Source organism: Etheostoma spectabile, chromosome 17 (genome assembly GCF_008692095.1).
Source record: "Etheostoma spectabile isolate EspeVRDwgs_2016 chromosome 17, UIUC_Espe_1.0, whole genome shotgun sequence".
NCBI lineage: Eukaryota > Metazoa > Chordata > Actinopteri > Perciformes > Percidae > Etheostoma > Etheostoma spectabile.
The window spans coordinates 9,161,740-9,182,326 of NC_045749.1; the positions used below are offsets into that span (position 1 = coordinate 9,161,740).

At 38.5% G+C, this 20,587-nt stretch overlaps 1 protein-coding gene across 1 annotated transcript; it reads left to right on the forward strand.

The window, feature by feature from the left end:
- Positions 1–1,999: 1,999 nt before the first annotated feature.
- LOC116705565 (G-protein coupled receptor 26) lies at positions 2,000–6,765 on the forward strand. The gene is made up of 3 exons (XM_032541836.1): positions 2,000–3,206; positions 4,118–4,231; positions 5,218–6,765. The coding sequence occupies exons 1-3, from the start codon at positions 2,536–2,538 to the stop codon at positions 5,492–5,494; spliced, it is 1,062 nt and encodes a 353-aa protein (XP_032397727.1). The 5' UTR covers positions 2,000–2,535; the 3' UTR covers positions 5,495–6,765.
- The last annotated feature ends 13,822 nt before the right edge of the window (positions 6,766–20,587 follow it).

Consider the following 20,587-nt stretch of genomic DNA (forward strand, 5'->3'; position numbering starts at 1 on the left):
GGGAAGACCCAGGACTAGGTGGAGAGATTATATTTACAACCTGCCCTGGGAACGCCTCAGAATCCCCAAGTCAGATAAGCAGATGAAGATAGGTGGATGTATTCAATAGGTGAAAGTAGAAACTGCTGTATTACTAATATAATGGTCTTATATCTCAGTCTTCACATTAAAAAAGCTCATTCTGTTTGCTCTGTTTTGTTTACACTGTAGATCCCACCATCATAGCACATTGCAGTGTCTACAGGATGACAGAATTATTCGCGCCTTCTCCCATCAGCAGGACGATCAGCAAGTGTATTTGTGTAGTTCACATTATGAACTGTCTGACCAAAATTGTAAATGGGTTTTTTAACTAGTGAGTTCTGTTGATATTGCATTTGAGACACTGGGACACATTACATGGGTGTTATTGACGAAACTGGCTTTAATTATTCATTAAAATATTTAGGTAACATATGAATTACATTAGTAATCGAAATAGATATGAGAAACACTTGTAATATTCTTAAAAATGTCACTAATATCCAACTTAAAACTTTCTTCACTGCGGTGAAAAAAATGGTATGCTATACCAACAACTAGGCTATTTTGGACAGATACAAAATAATAATAATAATTTGACATAATGCGTCACTTCACATTTTCCAACCAGTTTAACAGGTGATAATTAAACTGGGCACTTACGTTACCTGTTCTGTTCAACGTGCTGTTATACTGGTGAGTTTGGATAGCTGTTCTGTTTGCCCAATTTCACCACGTTCTCCTGCTGCTTTCATGTGTGGTTATCCTCTCAGAAAGATGCTTGAGATCCTGAAAATACATTGTTGACAGGTATCATGCCCTCCGAATAACATAGTGTCTTCTCTGACAAGCTAGCAGTTAGCCATTCCCGGAGAACCACTCCGCGTTAAATCTGGTTAATTGTACCATGGTTTGATTTATAACAAATCCCGCGTCTGGTAGGCACCGAGGTTTTTATTTTCGAGTTTTACTTCAAAAGGCAGAGTTTGAAATTTGTGCTCTTGAAGATAGGCTAACCCACATCTTTCATCTTCTTTTTTAACTTCTTGGCAACAGCATTAGCCTACTTGCAAACAGCTAATCAAACTGCAGCTGGGACACAGGTATATGTGCCATCCATAGGTGCAGTAGGCTTTGAGCATGCGCATTGTTGTTTTTTCACACTCGTTACGCATTGCGTGAGGCTACGGTGAGGCTATGAATTATCCACAAAGGTTTAAGACATGTTAATTATCCAGCCCCTGACCTCGGATTGTATTATACAAATGCTACATAACAGCGGAATGTATACCATCCATAAATCCAGAAAAGTATTTTACTCAGTACATTTAAGAATATTTTTTCTACTGCTATGGGGCTTTGATCGTTGCAATGTTCTGCATAAGCACATGTTGCTCATAATACCTATACTGTTATGCATGTTAGGTAAGATTTTTAATACAGGACTTTTACTGAATACTTTCTCCACCACTGACTATTTTTGACCTCACGAGCCTACTGACCTTTACCCTTGGATTACACTGAAGAATTTACAGCAAAGTTGGTCATATGGTAAGTTCACTGGCGACAAAACGTGCTCGTGCGCACACACACATGCACGCATGCACACACACACAGACGCACACACACGTACACACACGTACACACACACACAAAGTTACATGCCCCTGAAAACACATAACTGAGGTATATGGTTTATTATTCTGGGTTGATTTATGAAAACTTAAATGTAAATTGCCATAAAAGGCTGCACTGATGAGGCTCCGCAACGATTTCTGAGCCCTGGATAAAAAAAAGTGTTTCCAGCTGGTATATTTTTATCAGGCGTATTTAGCCTAAGTGACGATGGTGATTCTATCTAGTCAGACACTGACTTGCAAAAAAAAAAAAAGAATTATATTGTACGTTTGTAATAGACTACGCATGAACTTGATATATATAATTTATTTGCAAAAAAAATCATCTCATTACCAAAAACTGTTCAACGTGATGTTCGTGACATCAGCCTTACCACTAGCCACGCAATCGTGCGTCGTGCTTCTATTTTTTGCCCTAAAAAGCTATTTTTGAACAGGGGTGCACCAACGTGCTTTAGACTCTGACGGAGAAGACAATATAAGTAGCTACAGAGACCGCAAGCTTTAAGTACTTTCATGTCCTTTTCAAAGCTGCCATCGTGTCAATGCGCAATTGCGCAGCCAGCAAACCACGAGCTGCGGCAAGTGGCAACAAGGGGGCCTGAAAAGTAACGCTGCGCGTCTCAAGAAAAATCCTTCTGCTGTGACCCTGTTCCCAAGAAACGGACTTCCAAATGTCCTCACGATAATCAGGTGAGCTCTCCCCCTGCGACGTAATCGTGGACGCTGTTGGAGGGGACTGATTCGTTCATTGAAGACATCTGGAGGCTGGGGAGAGTATGGACTCAAATATGTTGTGACTGCAACTCACGATGACTGATCGCAGCAGGACTGTGGATGCACTCTTTAAAAGGTTGGATGTTTTAAAGGAAGCACCATGGACGCAGCGGACATAGTTGCTTCCGTTTTGGTTTTGGGGATTATTATCGTGTCTTTGCTGTCCAACGTTGTGGTGCTGATCTGTTTTCTGTATAATCCAGAGATCCGCAAACAGGTACCCGGTCTTTTCATTCTCAACTTGACGTTTTGCAACCTGTTGCTAAGCGTGTCCAACATGCCACTAACTCTGGTCGGGCTCATCAGCCCAGGCCACCCCGGAGGCAGCGGCTGCTGCCAAATTGTGGGTTTCCTCGACACTTTTCTTACCACTAACTCCATGCTCAGCATGGCAGCTCTCAGCATCGATAGGTGGGTGGCGGTGGTGTTCCCTCTGAGCTACCACTCAAGAATACGGCACCGGGATGCAGTGATCGCGCTGGCATACACGTGGATACACTCACTTTGCTTCTCCACAGTGGCCACCTGCCGCTCCTGGGTCGGCTATCATCACCTTTACGCATCGTGCACTCTCTGCAATGACAGGGCGAAGGCAGCCGGAACGCAGTTCATCATTTTCACCGTGGCTTGTCACTCTCTCACTTTCCTCCTCACGCTGATCGTATTGTGTGTAACGTATCTGAAGGTGCTGAAAGTTGCTAGGTTTCACTGTAAACGCATCGACGTGATCACTATGCAGACGCTGGTGCTGCTTGTGGATATTCACCCCAGGTAAACAAGCATTTGTTGAATGCATGAGATGCATTCAGTCCAATGTGTCCTTTAAATGCCTTTGTATTTCCCTGAAATGTTTTCTATCTGTTCCATATCACCTACAGTATGTGAAGCATTTCAGGAGCATTTTGATCCAGTGGCAAAATCAGAGCATGCTCCACAGAAGGTTAAGACATTTACTTAACATCTGCACTTAGTGTGTTCATAGAGAACACTGTAGGAGATGATGATGGTGCATTTTCTCTTATTTGCCTTGCAAACTACTGAACCTTCTGTGTTTTGTATTTTAGACAGTAGGTTAGAAAAAATGAGCAATTTGACAACATCACCTTGAATTGTGGCAATTGTGAGGCACATTCTTCTCTTTACATTTTATTAACCATTTGATCAGTTATAATAATACAATATTTTAAAATATATAATACTATATATATATAAGTAATTTGTTACAGTAGTTATTTGCAATCCTATACTGTCAAAAAAGACTAAACTAATTTAAACAGTATTCGCAAAACTTTCTAGGGCATCCCTCTATGTGACTGCACATGACTATGAAGTGCTCCACAGATAAAGATTGAACCCTGTCCTGCCTCCCTGCAGTATTTACATTATCACATCTCATTAAGGTCTGCAAGGCCTCACTCATTTTTAACCTTTCTATCATTTCATATCAATCCTAATGTAGTCAAATAATTGCAGTAAATGTTGTATTGTTCCCCATCTACATAATTCATATGTGTGCAGTGTGAAATGTATCCAATGGGATCTTCAAATATAACAGGGTACAGTTCACTACTTTCTTCACATCCATCCCACATATTTTCTCTGTGAACTACTTCATTACTGTATGCCTGCATGTCTCTGATCATGCCTCCTGGGTAGATAATGGTGCCTGTGTGCTTTGGCAGTGTGCGCCAAAAATGCTTGGACGAGCAGAAGCGGAGGAGGCAGAGGGCCACCAAGAAGATCAGTACGTTCATCGGCACATTTGTGGTGTGCTTCACCCCTTATGTCATTACAAGGTGAGCAAAGATGTATAACATAATATGGTAAGGTGTGTGTGTGTTGGGGGGGATGCATTATAATCAAGATGGTGATGAAACTTTTTACTCACAATGCTGTGTTGCATTTAAATCAGAATTGCTGAATTACAGCTTTAAGGATATTGAACTACATTGAACTACAACAGAATTCTGCACATTTTGTCTTTACTCAGCAATAATAATAAAATTCAAATTATCTTTTGTGTTCCACATCCTAAGTAGAACAAGTCTCCCTGGGCTTTTTTTGATGTCACAGAGTGAATCTGGGTTTTCACTTACCTTGTTGCTGCTGACATGCCTTATCGTCTGTATACAGATGGTGATTAAAATAATTCAATGCAGTTTTGTTACAACATCTCACAGCTTATTGGTTCTACATTTCTAATCCTTGTCACTGAGCCTCTACAACTGGGGAGATGAGAGGGGAAGAGACAGGGAACGGGGGAGATTGCAAGTGAGTCAGTGATGGTATCACTTGCTCTCATTAGTATTTGCCCCAGCATTAGTGCTGGCAAACTGTCAGACGCTGTTAGAATGTGAGTATTGGAATAGAAAAGAAGAACATTAGGAGCTGTGTAGTGGTGAGACACGTTAGACTTAAGGAGATCACACTAATTGGAAAGACAGACTAAAGAAAAAACAATGCTCCTGTTGTTTTTTCACTTTGTCTTTAATTTGACTTATTTGGACAAAAGAAGTGGCATGCACTGGATCTGTTGTAAAAGGATTTTAACCAGCAAGAAGTCCAGAAGCTGCAAAACTGACACCAATCAGTTCACATTCCCCAACATAGTGATGACATTTCAGTGAAGTGAAATGATGAGATTTTCACAATATTACAGTACAGAGGGAGGGTCATTGGCTTTAGATATCTTCCACTCCACTTACACTAATGTAAGACTTGGCTTGCATTTTGCTCATGGATGGTGTGTGACCTTTTTTCTCTCTGTGTTTATTTGAGGTAGAATTGTAGAGCTCTTCTCCCTATGGCCCATAAGCCCTCACTGGGGTGTGCTGTCCAAATGTTTGGCCTACAGCAAGGCAGCCAGTGATCCATTTGTCTACTCGCTGCTCCGTCACCAGTACAGGAAGACCTGCATCCTTCTGGCCAACAAAATCCTTAAGAGGAGTTCACTCAACACCTCCTCCCATTGGATGGAGAACAGCGTAGGGAGGATCGCCAACAATTCTAACACAACTGACAACATCCAACCACCTAGCAACAAGCCACTTGGCCAGTGAAGCTCATCGCTTTAAGAGACAATAAGGGTACTTTACCATGCATATGGTGTCATGGATTCAAGATCTTACTTTTGAGGTTAACACTTGTGAGAATGGGGGTGAATATCAGGGTTAGCTTTTCACCTACTTTTTGTTGGTGGACAAGGCTGGCAATAGTCTTTATTGTGAACAAATCCCATTAGAAGACCAAAACAGACAATATGACTTTCCCAGGCTGTCTCTGGAACCCAAAGCTCATGTGTTCCTACCGAGGACATAAGTCTTTAAAATAGGTCACAAATAAATACCCTCAATTTAAAACAGGCTAAACAATTTTCTTAAACAGCTGATCACTGCAGTTGTTGGCAACAGTTCCTAAAACAGCAGCAGATTTGGTACACACTAGACTTAGAATTAGACTTAGACTTAGCTTTGTTAAGTAGTTCACTAGCGAATATTTACAGCATCTTGTAATTCATTTAAAACAAACTACAGTGTTAACCTTTCTGGTAATGAAGGACCATGTGTATATGGCTCATATATGTGTTTTAGTTTATATATAGTTTTTGGACAAAAATGTAATTTCAAAGCACAGATTAATAATCTATATAAGACTTAGGGAAATAATTGTCAGTAGGATCAATGCATTGAAAAGTTAGAAGATACTTTAAAGGAGAATAGATCGACCACCTTTGTAAGTTGTGTGTGTAGGTTGTAATGGCATTAAGTATTTCAATACAATGTAATACTGTCTTTTTCAGCAAAGAGTGACTGTTTCTAATGGTATAATGTGTAGCATACTGGTGAATGGGTGTTAAATGGCCTCTGTAACATGGTGACAAATCTGTTAATTGTGTCAGTAAAGAAAGAAACTAAAATCCTAATGTTAACAGGATTGTCACTCTCAAACATCAGGACAGAGGCACTGTTATCACTCCCAAATAGATTAGCAGGTCTCTTTGGACTAACACTAGACAACAACGAAATCTTAAAGCTACATTGTGTAACGTTTGTACATTATCAAAATCTGTGTAACCTGTTCACAAACTTGTCCTTTTTATGAATATTGTTCACCATTATCATTTTCAAGTATTCCTATTGGCTTGAAATTTTACATTTGTGCTTGCATGAACTGGGGTAGACTCTCCATAGTCATGCGCCATCTTGAAATACTTTAGTTTTCGACTCACAGCTGCGGCTAACGGGTATCGTCGCTTCCCAGCCCTGGAAAGTTTGAACAAGGCAACAAAGAGGACCACACGTATTCAAAATCCAAATTTCAGGAACAGGAGTCTTCTTCAGATATTGAAAAGATCAAAAGACTGGAGTCATCAGAAAAAGAGTGACCATTGGAGCTGCTTTTGACGCACACACCAAATCCCAACCAGTTAGTTATCCTCCAGAGCGCTGCAGTCTCTTTTTCTTTCTCTCTCTTTTCCGTCGGGTGGCGCCCATGACCGCTTGTGGTGTGAAGTGCGCATTTGCGCCACTCTCTGACATTCACTCCAAGAACCACAGCTGAACCATTTGTACAATTCAGCTTTTTGAAGCGTGACAGCTACCGTAGCTGCAATACGTACTTTGAACTGCGTGTAGAGAGAGAGTTAATTGCGATATATGATCTCAACGCTAGATGGGAGAAATTCTTACACAATGTAGCTTTAAGCATGAACATCATCTGACGCTGTTTGGGCAAATCAGTAACGTATTAACACAAGAGTAAAACCAAGTGCATTTTTATTATGTCAAGTAGTTGTAGCCTACATTATATGATGTAGAAAAAAATCACTGGTTTAAACGTAAGAAGGTTTACATTCTTAAAATGAATGGCAGAATTTCTGAAATTCAAGCCTAACCTCTGACCTCAAGGATGATTCTCTAGTTGGATAAATTTGTATTTGTGTTAGAGATAATATCAAATACTGTAGATGGTCATTTTTGAAAGTACAGTCATGTTGTTTGCACAGCAGTGCGCCACACTGATGGTTTTGAATTAACTGTATGATGTGAGGCCTGAGTTCTAAAGTGCCTTTTAGACTATGAGCTCTCTGATTTAATCAAGACACCACAGAGGAAACTTTTACATGCTGTTATTTCTTGGTATTCTGTGCTGTGGTGAAGTGTGATGATATAGCCTGTTATGCCGTTTTGTCACATCAGACAAAACAGTGTAAAATATTATTTGAATGTAGTAGCAACTATTCAGTGATGTGTAAATAACATTCCAGCTCATGCCGAATGAGCAGCTTTGTGACATCGGGGTTGTTAAAACGATTTTCATCATTTTGACATTGGATGTTGTGTTTTTATTTTACTGTGACAGTATGGAGCCTTTAAAGGCTTAACATTTATTTATTTTTGTCAACACTGTGTCTGGTTTTTGCTAAATACATTTGTGATTACATTGAAATAAATGCTGTGCATTTTGGCATTATAAAACCTCACTAACTTTCTTCTTGCACATGTATTAATGTTTGCAGTCATTGCTACATGACCTGAAACGATGCCTAGACATTTGAGCAAATTTCCACTTAAACAATGCTTCACCAAAAGACTGTCAAATCTTAACACCTTTATTCTCCCACGCTGATCAAGTCAAGGAGAGGGAATAATTGATTTGAAAAATAATTTAAGATCTGTTACACCCACCATTGCTGCCGTTGATGTGGCAACAGAACAAAGACTTTTTACAAAAGCTTTTTTAATTGTAGAGCTGCTATAAGGGAGTGGGGAAAGAAGAAAAGGAGCAAAGAAAAAGAGAGGAAAGTTGGCACTACCTCACCAAGTTCATGCAGCTGTGAAAGTAAAAGATGTATCCTCCATCCTCCTCATCTTCACTATAAACTACTTTTCTATATAATCATTTCATACAAATCAAAAGTTTCACTGGGAACCATCTGCTGTACATCCAAATCACTTAGTTACCGAAACCTTCTTCAATTACCGTGTCTTCCGACCATTAAACAGATGGTTGGAAATGACTCACTCTGAAGACGGAAGTCACAACGTCATACTCTCATTAACTGTCAGCAGCAGGCTGAGATAAAGTCAAAAAATTAGTGCATCTACACTGGGCCTATTAAATGTGTCTATGAGTACATCATTAGGTACTCTTGAGAATTCGTTAAAAAGCACCGGCCCATTCAGCTATCCTTTACAAACTCTGGTTAACCTCCTTTGTTCCTTTTACCCACTTTGATAACAAGTGCATGAAACAATATCCATTCTGTCTCTGTCAAAAACATGAGACAATCATGACTTGTCACCCATCAAAGCTGCCTCCACTGGTTTTTACTATTCACCAAGGGGGGCAAACGTTGCGTTAACATATCATTGTATTTAGTTGTGCATGCCAATCAAAGACAATTTGTGTTAAGTGGTCAGAAGGTTTGGAAGGATTCCCAGTCTGAAGGTGTGCGTACATCTAATCTCCTTGGGAGACTCGATGAATGGGTGGGTGGCAGACACAAACCTGCCATACAAAAAAAGATTTGCACGGACCTTGTGAGTAAGCCACAACACAATGCGTAGGAAGTACACGAAAGCAGAGGAGGAAGACAGGGAAGACGGGTGCACTGGCTGACTTCACACAACCCCAATGTCAGGGCAGGAGCCATTCTTCCAGACTTGTCCCTTATAAAACACAACCACAGACTCTGTAAAGTCAAATTCCTTATTAGAAATTTGAGATGCTGAAGTGTTTATGTTTTGTGAGCTATAAATGCAGAATCATGTGAAAATTCATCCTGTATACTGTACTAAAGAAGTTTGATGAGTGTATTGTTTTTAACTGACTGCGTAGTAAAATAAAAAGCCTGTCAAATTGTGCATAACATCCAGAGTAACTAAGCTCAACCATGCACAGCAACTTCTTTCAATCAGCGGCAGCAACACTGAACTGCATAAGTAGTGAATAATCCATAACTCACTAAGTAAACCTCGTTGATTGATCTTTTTTAATTTCTTAACACCAACAAAAGAGCAAACTGCAAAAAGAGCTAATGTATTTCACTGTGTGCTTCCTCAGGTTTGCTCATTAATCATACTGATACTTAGCAGGTGGTACACATCAGTTGGTGCTCAAACATTACAAATCACTTAATCACATCAAACCAAAACATGAAGTGATAATGAATACTTTAGATGTGTCTTTCCATTATGTCTTGTTATCTTGTTTACTCTGAGTCTTTTGTTTTCTTCGCTCTCAGCCTCTGACAGACTTGTCCATAACTCTGCCAGTGGAGCTATCAGACTGACTACAGATTAATAATGTGAACCACGGGAATGTTGGACCCAGACGTCATGGCATTCCCCATACCCTCGAGCAAACAGCCTGCCCTGCTCACAGGACAAATTAAAAAAAAAATCTATTTCTGTCCAGGAATGCTGCATTTGCTTTTGCTTCAAGGCTAGAAATACTTTTTTTGTACCAAATGCATTTGAAGCAGTGTTTAAAGAGTATCATTGCCTTCAAGTAAAAATCTCAAATCCTCTAATATATAGTTTTGAGGACCCTTAAGGACACCACAGCTTTGATTTTAGTCTTTTGATTTTATCCAACAATTTTGGAAAAGGTTTCATAAGCAGAATTGTCTCCAAGAGGAGATAATCCACTGGAGTCATGAAGATGAACAAGTCCGCTTCAAAGAGTAATCCTCCATAAGGGCAAGGTCTGCTCCACGTGTCCATGTCAACCGCAAACATTGTCTAAGTCAAAATGCATTGTAATCCATCCAGTAGTTGCTGAAACATTTCACTCTTTAAATGGTGGATTAGGGAGGGATCATCAAAATCACTAGGATTCATCCTTGGGGACCATGAATGTGTGTACAAAATTTCATGGCAGTCCATCAGATGTTTGTTGTTTCAGGTGGACCAACTTTCAGACCAACATTAACTTCCCTAGAGCCACACCGCTAACATGGCTATCAATCTAACTTATGGGCTTTTGCTGAATAGCATCAAAAAAGCATGCCATATTTTGTTTTTTTGTAAATTAATTGTAATACGATTTGGAATTAAACATCTTCCATATTAATGTAATATAATTCATACACCAGTAATATTACATCTTGTTGCAATGAGCCCTGGTCGTGATCATTTCTTTATTCTACAGATTTGTCAGTTAGTGACAGAAATTGAAAAATAAGCACAGACACTTAGACATACACATTTAATAGGTTAATGACTTGAGCTTTCCCATGCTCCATCCAAGCACTAATCAAAATGTGTTTCTCTTCTGCAACAACAGATAAGTACTTAATGATGGACTGCAAAGACACATTTACTAGGCCAATTTAGATGCACTAATGTTTTGACTTTAACTCAGTCTGCTGCTGACAGTCAATGAGAGTATGATGTATGGGACTTCAGTCTTCAGAGTGAGTCATCTGTTTAATGGTTGGGAGACACAGTAATTGAAGAACGTTTCAGTAAATACCGGTAATACTGGCAAATGTTTTGACAATGTCTGTAAACTATAAGAAATTATAATCCAAACTGATAATAAATAGCTAAATAGCAGACTTTGCAACTTTTGTTTTATTGATCACATGCTTTAACTTTCACTGGTCAAACACAGGTCTCACTGTTTCATTTATCTCAGTCAGTGTTTGCAGGGCTTGTGTGGGTGACAGAAAAATAAATATTCTGCTGTAGCATTCCATATACACTACAGAGGGATAAATATTCTGCATTTTTTTAAAGATGTATGACTCCCCTCTGTGAAACAAAGTCTCAACTCATCTCAAAACAAGTTGTTCTGAGATGAGTTGTTAAAAAAACAAATTCCCTTGGTCCAGGCCAAAGCTAGCACATGTTATATAACGCGGGCTGAGGAAGTACAACATCAGTATCAACACCTTGTTCAAACTGATATCGAGCTCAGGTTACACAAATGCTGTCTGAGTCTTTTCTGACCTCCATGTCTCCAGTTAGCATGCTGCACATGTTTACCAGTGCTGCCCAGTACACAAGGCACATATTCAGACATCTGCCTCCTACGTCATTGACGGAGGGCTGCACGCAGACTTCCAACTTGATAAAATCCATTAATTTGTCTCAACAGTGTTTCAATGAAAAGAAATCCACTCTTTTAGCCCAACATCCATGAGACGTTTTCACCTGTTACACTTTATTTGTCATGATGAAATCATTTGAGTGATCAGTGCTTCAGCGGCACTACAATAACGTAATTATTCTATGAAAACTGTTGCCTTCACTCTTCTATCCTTTTGGAGTGTATTTTCCCAACATCAAATAAACATGCTGTTGTGCCTTGTGTCATTTTGCTATAAAACCCTTTGATAAACCTCTGGCTTTTTTCATTACTCTGCTGTCAGCTTCTGTGACCCACTCTGACATGAAGTACCATCAGAAATCCCATCAGACAATAATTCAGACCAAATAGGGGCGTGTCTAAAATGACACAGGGAGGACACAGGCTTTTTTAAGCTCAAAGAAGGTAAAAGGGGAAGCAGAAGTGAAGACACCACTCATTGATGTGTTTTAACAGACAGCACAATGCCCTGGGAGAAAAACTAAACAAAACAAAACAGAATATCCTAATCCTGAGTGGCACAGTGGTGTGAGGCTAGCGTCACGTTCAAATGCAACAGGATGTGAATGTAGCTCAATGACCATACATGTCTTCTTCGAGCCCTGTTTCACTCAGTCAACACCCTCCTCACTCGCAGAGGAAATCTGAAAGACAAACGTCACGAGGAACTATTATTAAAGGCAGAGAAAATCCAATCGGAAGGAATTGGGATTCTATCGAAAGGATGGAGAACACAACTGATCCACGCAATTATTGTTTCAGTCTGCCATGGCTTAGGGAAAATCCATCAAGTCATTTTATAAGGAAAGTCCTCAGCAATGAAAAGATCCAGAGACAATGAAGCCACTTTTGGAGAACGGTGGTTACACATGAATAGGCTGCTCTCAAAGAGGTCAAATGAATAAGCAGGCTCATGTCCTGTGAAAAGGTGAATTGCTTTCAAGTGAAAACATTTGATGACAATAAAGGAGACCTAGGATTGCAGATGCCTTTCTTGTAATTAAAAAAAAAACAAAACATTTTAGTTATCTAACAAAAAGGGGAGATGATCTAATGAGAAATAGAAAGGTTTCTTACATGAAATGAATGTATTTTTTCTTTGCATAATGTTGTCAAGAAATGATGCAAGGCACTGGGTTGACCTGTAGCAGCTGAGGAGCGACTTCACATGAAAGGTTTTCAACACTTGTGGAACCAAGTAATTCAGTTCCTTTTCACTTCACAGCAAGAAGATCCACTGGCCTGGAGTTTTTTATGTTCCCCAGTGTCTGCATCGGTTTTCCTCTCAGTGCTCCAGTTTCCTCCCACAGTCCAATCACACAGCTCAGGTGAACTGGAAACTGTAGGTGTGATTGCTTTGTCTATGCGTCAGCCCTCTAAAACGGCCAACCTGTTCAGATTATACGCTGCCTTAGTGTGAGAGCTGGGATAGGCTGCAGGATAAGTAGGTGCAGAGAATGCAAAGATGGCTAACCAATTTCAAGTTTAAAACATCACTCAGTGCTAAACTAAATGTGTATCTAATGGTTCAGTTCTACAATTCACATTATGATTTATGACCAAATACTTGTTAAACTAAAAAAAAAGGGGAGAGTCATGTCTTTTTATTCTTTGTTGAGAGGAGGGTCTTGCAATTTTTTTGTCTACTCCGGGTAGAGTCATCCAACTTTTGTATTCATGAAAACAGCAAAATGCTGATTATTTTTGAAAATTGTGCAACCAACAGCCTTTTCAAATCATTTGAGAAGGAAGTGGTGGTAGCATGCAAGCTCCCAAATTGATGCTCGTCTGAGAAATAGAGTTTTGGATAATGTTCAGCTTTGGCAGCTTTACCTAACTTTGCTAAAAAAATCATTTAGTTTTTATTTATTTTTTTAATTAGAAATCGTAGCCTACCTATGCTAAAATATACAATGACTGAGGAAGCCTAGTGACAAGCCCATGGCAACCAGTTCACGTGTTGAATTTGTTATTACCCATAGTGCTTCGTTGAATAGTCTTAATTTTGTATTGTTGTATTTCATGTGATTACAAGTTTACTAGAGGAGTAACTTAGTATTTCAAGTAATGCAGCAATGCAGGGAGTGTACATTTAGTTTCCTTGCTTACCGTGTTTCCATAATAATGTGAGTAAATCTACTGAAATGGCTACCATAACAGTGGAGTGTGATGTATAAGATGAGAAAGCAGAGGCTGTGTCCAGGTTGGAAAAAGCAAAAGTTAACTCTCCTTAAATACAGTGTGCAAAACCAAACAAACAGAACATAAGGTGCTAATAATTTATTGGGGAGGGTCATACATTTTTTTTCTCAAACATTTTGGAGGGCCCTAGTAAAAGTATCACTGCTGAGACTGAAGACCCCACAACTTTTCTGATAGCCACTTAAAAATGTAATGTAACCCTTATCAAATGTCAGCATGCTAACATTTGAGATGGTAAACAGAGTTAACATCACACCTGCTAAGTAAATGGGACATAGTGCTAGACTATGGCTGTAGAGTATTGACTACAGAGGTGGAAAATAGGGAGTATGGATGGTGTGTGTGTGTCACACACACACAGTGAGCCTTCACTCAATTACTGTAATACAAGCAACATCATCATTTGACAGCAGCGGACAGACATTAGCAGGCATGACCTTTAAAGAGAAGGAAGCGGAATAACGAGAGCAGGCATGACATGAAACCTGACAAATTGGAAACATCTTTACCTACTGTGAACTACACATTTCCGCTGGTTCACTGCTGACATCATTTACTAATAGGGAGAGAAATAAATGAAGAAACGTATGGTAGGCTACTATGTGTAAAATTCAAGCCAACCTGATCTACTAAAACAAGAAAAAGACAACACACTACATGTATTTCTATGTGAGATTTTCTTAAGGCACAGGATATTAGACATCGTTTACACAAATGAGCATAATATGAGCATTTTAAGTCTGAAATTGTTTTTACAGTAACAACTATTTGGAACGAATGAGAAGAATGAGACATTATAAATGATAGGCCACCAAGGTCAGTAAGTCCACTGCCACATTTGTGGTGTGCTTCACCCCTTATGAAGCATCCCTTATTATTACAAGGTGAGCAGAGATGTATAATATTGTACGTTTTTGTAATTTTTTTATCAGAATCGGCTTTAATGGCCAAGAAAGCGTGTTCAATTACAAGGAATTTGACTCTGTTTTTTTTGTTGCTCTCAATGTAGACTAAGACTAATTATTATGCCCAATAAGGGGCTATTTCAGTCTCTATTCAGCCCTCTGAAGACAGCAAATACCTTCTATCCATCATTGAGTGACATGTTGTTGAAGCATGATAACATATGCAGTATCCACCTTAATTAAATGTTTTAGAGTCACACGCTTCCACGTTCATGTGACCATTACAACATCACCACTATGCATTGGCATGCAAATAGTGTAGGATGTGATTACTGCAATTCTTTGTAACACTCCCCATGGAAAAATAATGATTCATAGAAAGGTTGAATTTCTTAGTTCAGTTGTAACCTATTGCCTTAATTGACAGTGTTTCATGAAGAGAGCTCAAAACAATTGGGTTTTGTCAAGTAAGAATGTTAAACAACATTAATACTTGTATCATGCAAAGTAATTTCGCTTGCATAATCTATTAGGAGAATCTAACATTGTAGATGTTTTAGTCGATGTTAAAAGCTTTATCAGTCTACTTTAAGACCAATTTACATCAAAATGATGATAAAAATGGAGTGGTCAGAAGAAGAAAAAAAACACATGCATGGAGCAGGATTCAAACATTCAATGCACATGGGATTGCACACGGACACTTGCATGATTCATCTTGCTGAGCACAAACACATCCACGTTTCCATATCCTGTATGTGTAGACCCATGTGGCTTTTTGCACAATGTTAGTCACATAGTGTAGCATGTGTGAATTACTTTGTTACAAGAATCATTCGCAAAAAGGTTGTATTTTTCCATTTTACCTGGATGAAATAAACAGTACCAGCAGTGGGAATGTCTGTAGTGCAATCAAAAGAGATTTCCTCTCACTGAAATTGAAGTCATAGCACAGTTCAACCATGACTGATTGCCTCCGCTCAGGCCCGGTAGTACACATGGATGTGTCTCTCATGTCATTCTTTTACTCTGTTTGTCTTCGCAAGGGTGAAACAAGACATGCCGCCTTATGAAGCTGGCTATTGTTACTGCTAATGGGTGGCCATGAGTTGTCCAAAACACACAAGACATATGCCACTGCAACACATGGCTGGTTCAAAAGGAGGTTAGAGGTTTTTGTTCGGTTCTGTGGAAATCAAACATGGAAATCCACCTGATAGTATATTGCATTGATGAAAGCACACATAGTTTTTTTTCATTTTCGGATTCACTGATTCCCTGCATTCAACTTAAATTCCTTTGGATGTAATATTTATATTTGGTCAAACAGTTTGCCTTGTTACTAACATATTGTGTTTCCCATTGTTTGCCTGACATTTTACACACATACATGATATATTTCATATTTGTTCTAGCTTTTCATTAAAGTTGGGTGATTTTTACACTGTGTGAAATTTTCATGTTTTTTTTGCACATTTCAATCAAAGAAATCATCTCCATGTGTTGTGAATTATCTTGGCCTGCAGAATCTTTGGAAACGTTGGGGTCCCCACTGAGATTAAAAACAAAGCTGTGAGAGTTTGAACAATGTTCGGCTGGACAGCGTGAATTTGTAATGACTGACCACTTCAAGGCTGCTGCTTGTTGAGTTAGACAAAAGTTGTATTTGATTTAAACTTCTAGAGTCACGCTGCCTGAGAACATCAATTCGTGTCTTGAAGATCTGATTTCCACCTGAGGAAGATTTTTATTGGCTTAAAGAGACAGGCGCTTAATTGAGTGTTTCAGACAGATGGTGAATACAGGTATGTTCAGACAGACAGTATAAGAAAAATGGGTTTTTCTTTTAACAATAAAGCATGTTGCACATTATTTACTCATACAGTGAGTGACATATTTTAACATCAGCAGGATATGCCACATCTATGAGTAAAATGTGTGTTCCTTTAGTAGTAGCCTTCTGCAAAAAAAGTTTTTTTCTTAATTGCGCACCTATTAAAAAATACAATGGCTTTACAATTATGAGAATGATTAACCATCATATAGTTGGATTAATTAGGCTGAGTACTATCTGAATCACAGTGTCAAATGTCTGCAATCTGCTGTTCTCAGTACAGCTGACGAGACTGCTTTATTTTTTATTTCCTAATTTTATTTTACTGTCAGCAACCAGGTCAGTTTTTTTCTGCTGATCAAAAATATTTTTTTAATAGAAAACTTTAATCTTGTGCCAGCCAACAGCAACTAGGGAAGTTTCAGTAAAGAACAACCAGTTTAGCAGAGGACAGTTAACAGCACAAACAAAAAAGAAAATGAAGGTGAAAAAGTTAAATGGACAACAGCATGATGTGTTCCTATCCTGTACAAAACACATCTCCCAGCATTACGGACTTTTGTGGTTAGAGTGGACAAGCCTGCTGATAAGTGGGTTGTTTTTCCCTCAGCACTTCTGTAGACCTGAAGTATTAAGTTAACCCAGACCACATATGTTTTCAGCCAATTATTAAGCTTATTACAAAGCTTTTTTCCTTGTTATTTCTATTACAGTTTGCTCTGTTGAAACCCAATCCTTTGTAAACCATTGCTTTCCTCAGTCAACTACTGAGGAGATTGGTATAAAAAATAAAATAGGCAGTGACTCAAACAGAGAGCAAAGCTTCTTCTGTTCTCTGTGAGTTGATTTAAGGAGACAAGATCAAATGTCATTTTTTATGTTAGCTAACGTGACAACAAGGATACCTTCATGGAGCAAATCTCAATCTTTGTAAAATTATCAAAAGTAAAACAATTAACATATAAAGAAAAGTTTGGTATTTTAGTAAATATACTTTTTTGTTTTCTTTCTAAGGGTTAGATGAAAAGATTGATACTTCCCCTCACTTCCATAAGCTAACAATGCAGCCAAAAACTGATCAGTTTATCTTGTAGCATTAAGACTGAGTACGTTGAAACAGCTAGTCTGGCAGTTGAAGTGAAAAAGAACCAACCTTTTTTTTTTTTTTTTTTTTTTTTTAAGCCTAGCCGTAAAAATCAGTACTCCATTACACCTCTGCCTCCTTCAGTAGCTTTGAGCTTCTGCTGCTCTGTGGGTGTTTTTTATTCATTGTGTTCTCCATCGATTCACTAACTAATCAACAAGTTGAGGATGCTCCAAAGCTTCAATAGCCTTTTTCCTCCCCACCATACATGATTTACTTCAGGTAATCACAGATGATCCAAACAAAACCAAGAGAGATACTTCTAGGCAAAGAATCAACATACATATCATTTATCACATGAACTTCATCTTCTCAAACTCTTACCACTGTTGGGAAACTGCCCTTATGAAGGCACAAGAGGGTTAGACTAGTGCGTCAGTTACGTTACACATTACCAGTGAATACGTGCTGCCTTGGAAATTGTTGAAAGAAACCATATCAGTGAATGCCACTGTATTAGTGGACTGTCGGCAGATAGATAATATAATCAGTGACATATGTAAGTCTATCTTTACTAGACTAACTAATAGAAGTACACACCAAAACGTCTAATTCTCAGTTAAACAATATAAACAAAAATATCAGTTATTAAAAAAGAAACACAAAATATCAGTGAAAAAGTAAAACAGGTAGAGCCAAAAGAAAACTTGTATGTAATTAATGTTGTCAAGCAATCATGACAGATTGTGTTCTAGAAGGTTATTGTTTGCCATAGGCCTTTTCACAGTAATTAATTTGACTAGACATAAAGAAAAAGCACGTGAAAAATACAAACTTCACTCTGTGACCGACTTGAGCTGATGATGAGAATGATGATGATGATGTTTTTTCTTGTCCCTTCTCAGGTGTGAATGAGTGTGAAACCGTGAAACCAAATGTGAAGAGTAATCATCAATTGACGCTCACATCACTCCAGCTCTAGAAATGCATCCACCACACTCACACATGCACAAATTCAAATGTGTGCAAAATACACTGTCTTACGTCCTTGACAAATTGGCAAAAAGACACCTTAATGGTTTCTTCCGTCTTTGAAAATCCTGGAGAGGATTACCATAAACATCACATGAAGAGAGCAATCAGTCAACCATGACTACCTTTCTCTCTTCAGGCCTGCGGCTCCCCGAACTTTGTCGTCCTCCATGAGACCAATCACATCGTAAATGCACATAATCAGAGCAAAAGGTGTTCTCTGGCACAGAGCCCTGCTCAATGTCTTACCTTTGATTTTCTTTCCACAATAAGAGCATGCTGACGATGACATAGGTAAAATGTCATCTGTATTTCAAATGGCTTTAGGTAATCAACACAACAAGGGAGCCACAGTTAAAATGTAAAGTATAAGTTTAAGCAAGCAAATGGTATTTCAGCTTTCAGACAAGAACATGTAAAAACAGTTCATTATGCACACATTATTATTTTACCATAACAGAAAAATGGTGTTATGGATCACAGACAATAGTATGAAGCTAAAATTGTTTTTTATTTTCTCCGCCTTAATCTTTTTTATATGCCCAAGGAGCCTTTTTGCAGTGGGCGTCTAGCTGTTGAGCACCAAATGCTCCTATAGGATGTAAAAGCCCCAGCATTCAGAATGACTCATTCTCTTTCACCTGCACCCTGCGACCTCATTTTGTTTGGCTTTTGTTTTGTTTTCACACTTTACAATACCTTTCATTATCCACATATATCCACACCTACACAACTCAGGCCACTGATAAACACACCTTACATGTAAATTTACTTGTTAGTTTATTTCCTTCATTGCAATACATAATATTTTGCGGAATTTGCGGACATTTGCGTGCCAGTTTCCCCTTTTTTTGGCATGGCCCACAGGCCAGATTATGACAACTATATTCGACAATTCTCAAGCAAACTTGGTTTTGTTTGCTGTTTTGTTTAGTCATATTGTTTATTTGTTCACTGTGTTTTGTTTGTGCATGTCTGAAGAAAAAGTACAATACAAAAGTTGACAACAAACAACACTGTATCCTTGTCTGATGGTGTGATGTGTATGTGCATATGGAAAAAGAATTGCATTGCAGTCTTTTCTATATTTTGTATCAGTGTAATTATTTGGGACAGACTATATATATATATATATATATGTATATATATATATATATATATATATATATATATATATCCATACATACAGTATAATTAATGTAATCACCTGGAGGAATTTGATTTGGAGGTTCAGTCTGGTGCCTGAGTCAGGTCATCAGGTCTGATTTCTTGAGACACTATTAAACTCCCTCTTCCCCTAGATTTCATCCTTTCGTTTTGATGACGATGTATTTGGTTTGTACCATACTGATATGTATTGCTTTATTACTGCAATGATGGAGCAGCCTTAAGATATACCTGATGGTGAGCACATTGGCCCTTATTACTATATACAAAATACTCATAATTAAGAAAGAAAATTGTTATTTATAAGTCTGTATGGGGAGGCTTCAACAACCATGGCTGTATTGATCTGTATTGTATCTGACATATACGACGGGGAGCTACCACATCAGGTCTGTGGAACTGTGGAGTGGTTGGGTGTTGAACTACTGGAGTTTAGTGTTTTAGGGCCCTCTTGTGGTTAATACCAGAACATGATGCCATGATATTATCGGGTCAGTAAGGTTTAAGGAGGATTAAACACTTGAACTGTTTGTACTCAAAAGGTTCCTTGATGACCCACTGCACAATGCTGTAAAATCATTATATGTATCCCTTGTGAGGACTGTTGACTTTCTCTGAGTATAATTTTTTTGTTTTTCCTGCATCTCTCTAGTTAATATTCAGGGGGAAATAGACAATATGGGCATATTTCTATATATAAAAAGCCAAGTTCAAATTACCATGACCACATATTTAACTCTATCCAAAGGTGTAGAATAATGAATGTGTGGTGCATTTTGTAGACTTTTATTCAGCAGTGGCTTGATGACTTAAACACTGTAAAAGCATAAAA

Coding starts and splice junctions, on each gene's coding strand:
- LOC116705565 (XM_032541836.1), top strand. CDS start 2,536: ATGGACGCAGCGGACATAGTTGCTTCCGTTTTGGTTTTGGGGATTATT. Junction 3,207..4,117: donor CTTGTGGATATTCACCCCAG/GTAAACAAGCAT, acceptor GTGCTTTGGCAG/TGTGCGCCAAAAATGCTTGG. Junction 4,232..5,217: donor ACCCCTTATGTCATTACAAG/GTGAGCAAAGAT, acceptor TATTTGAGGTAG/AATTGTAGAGCTCTTCTCCC.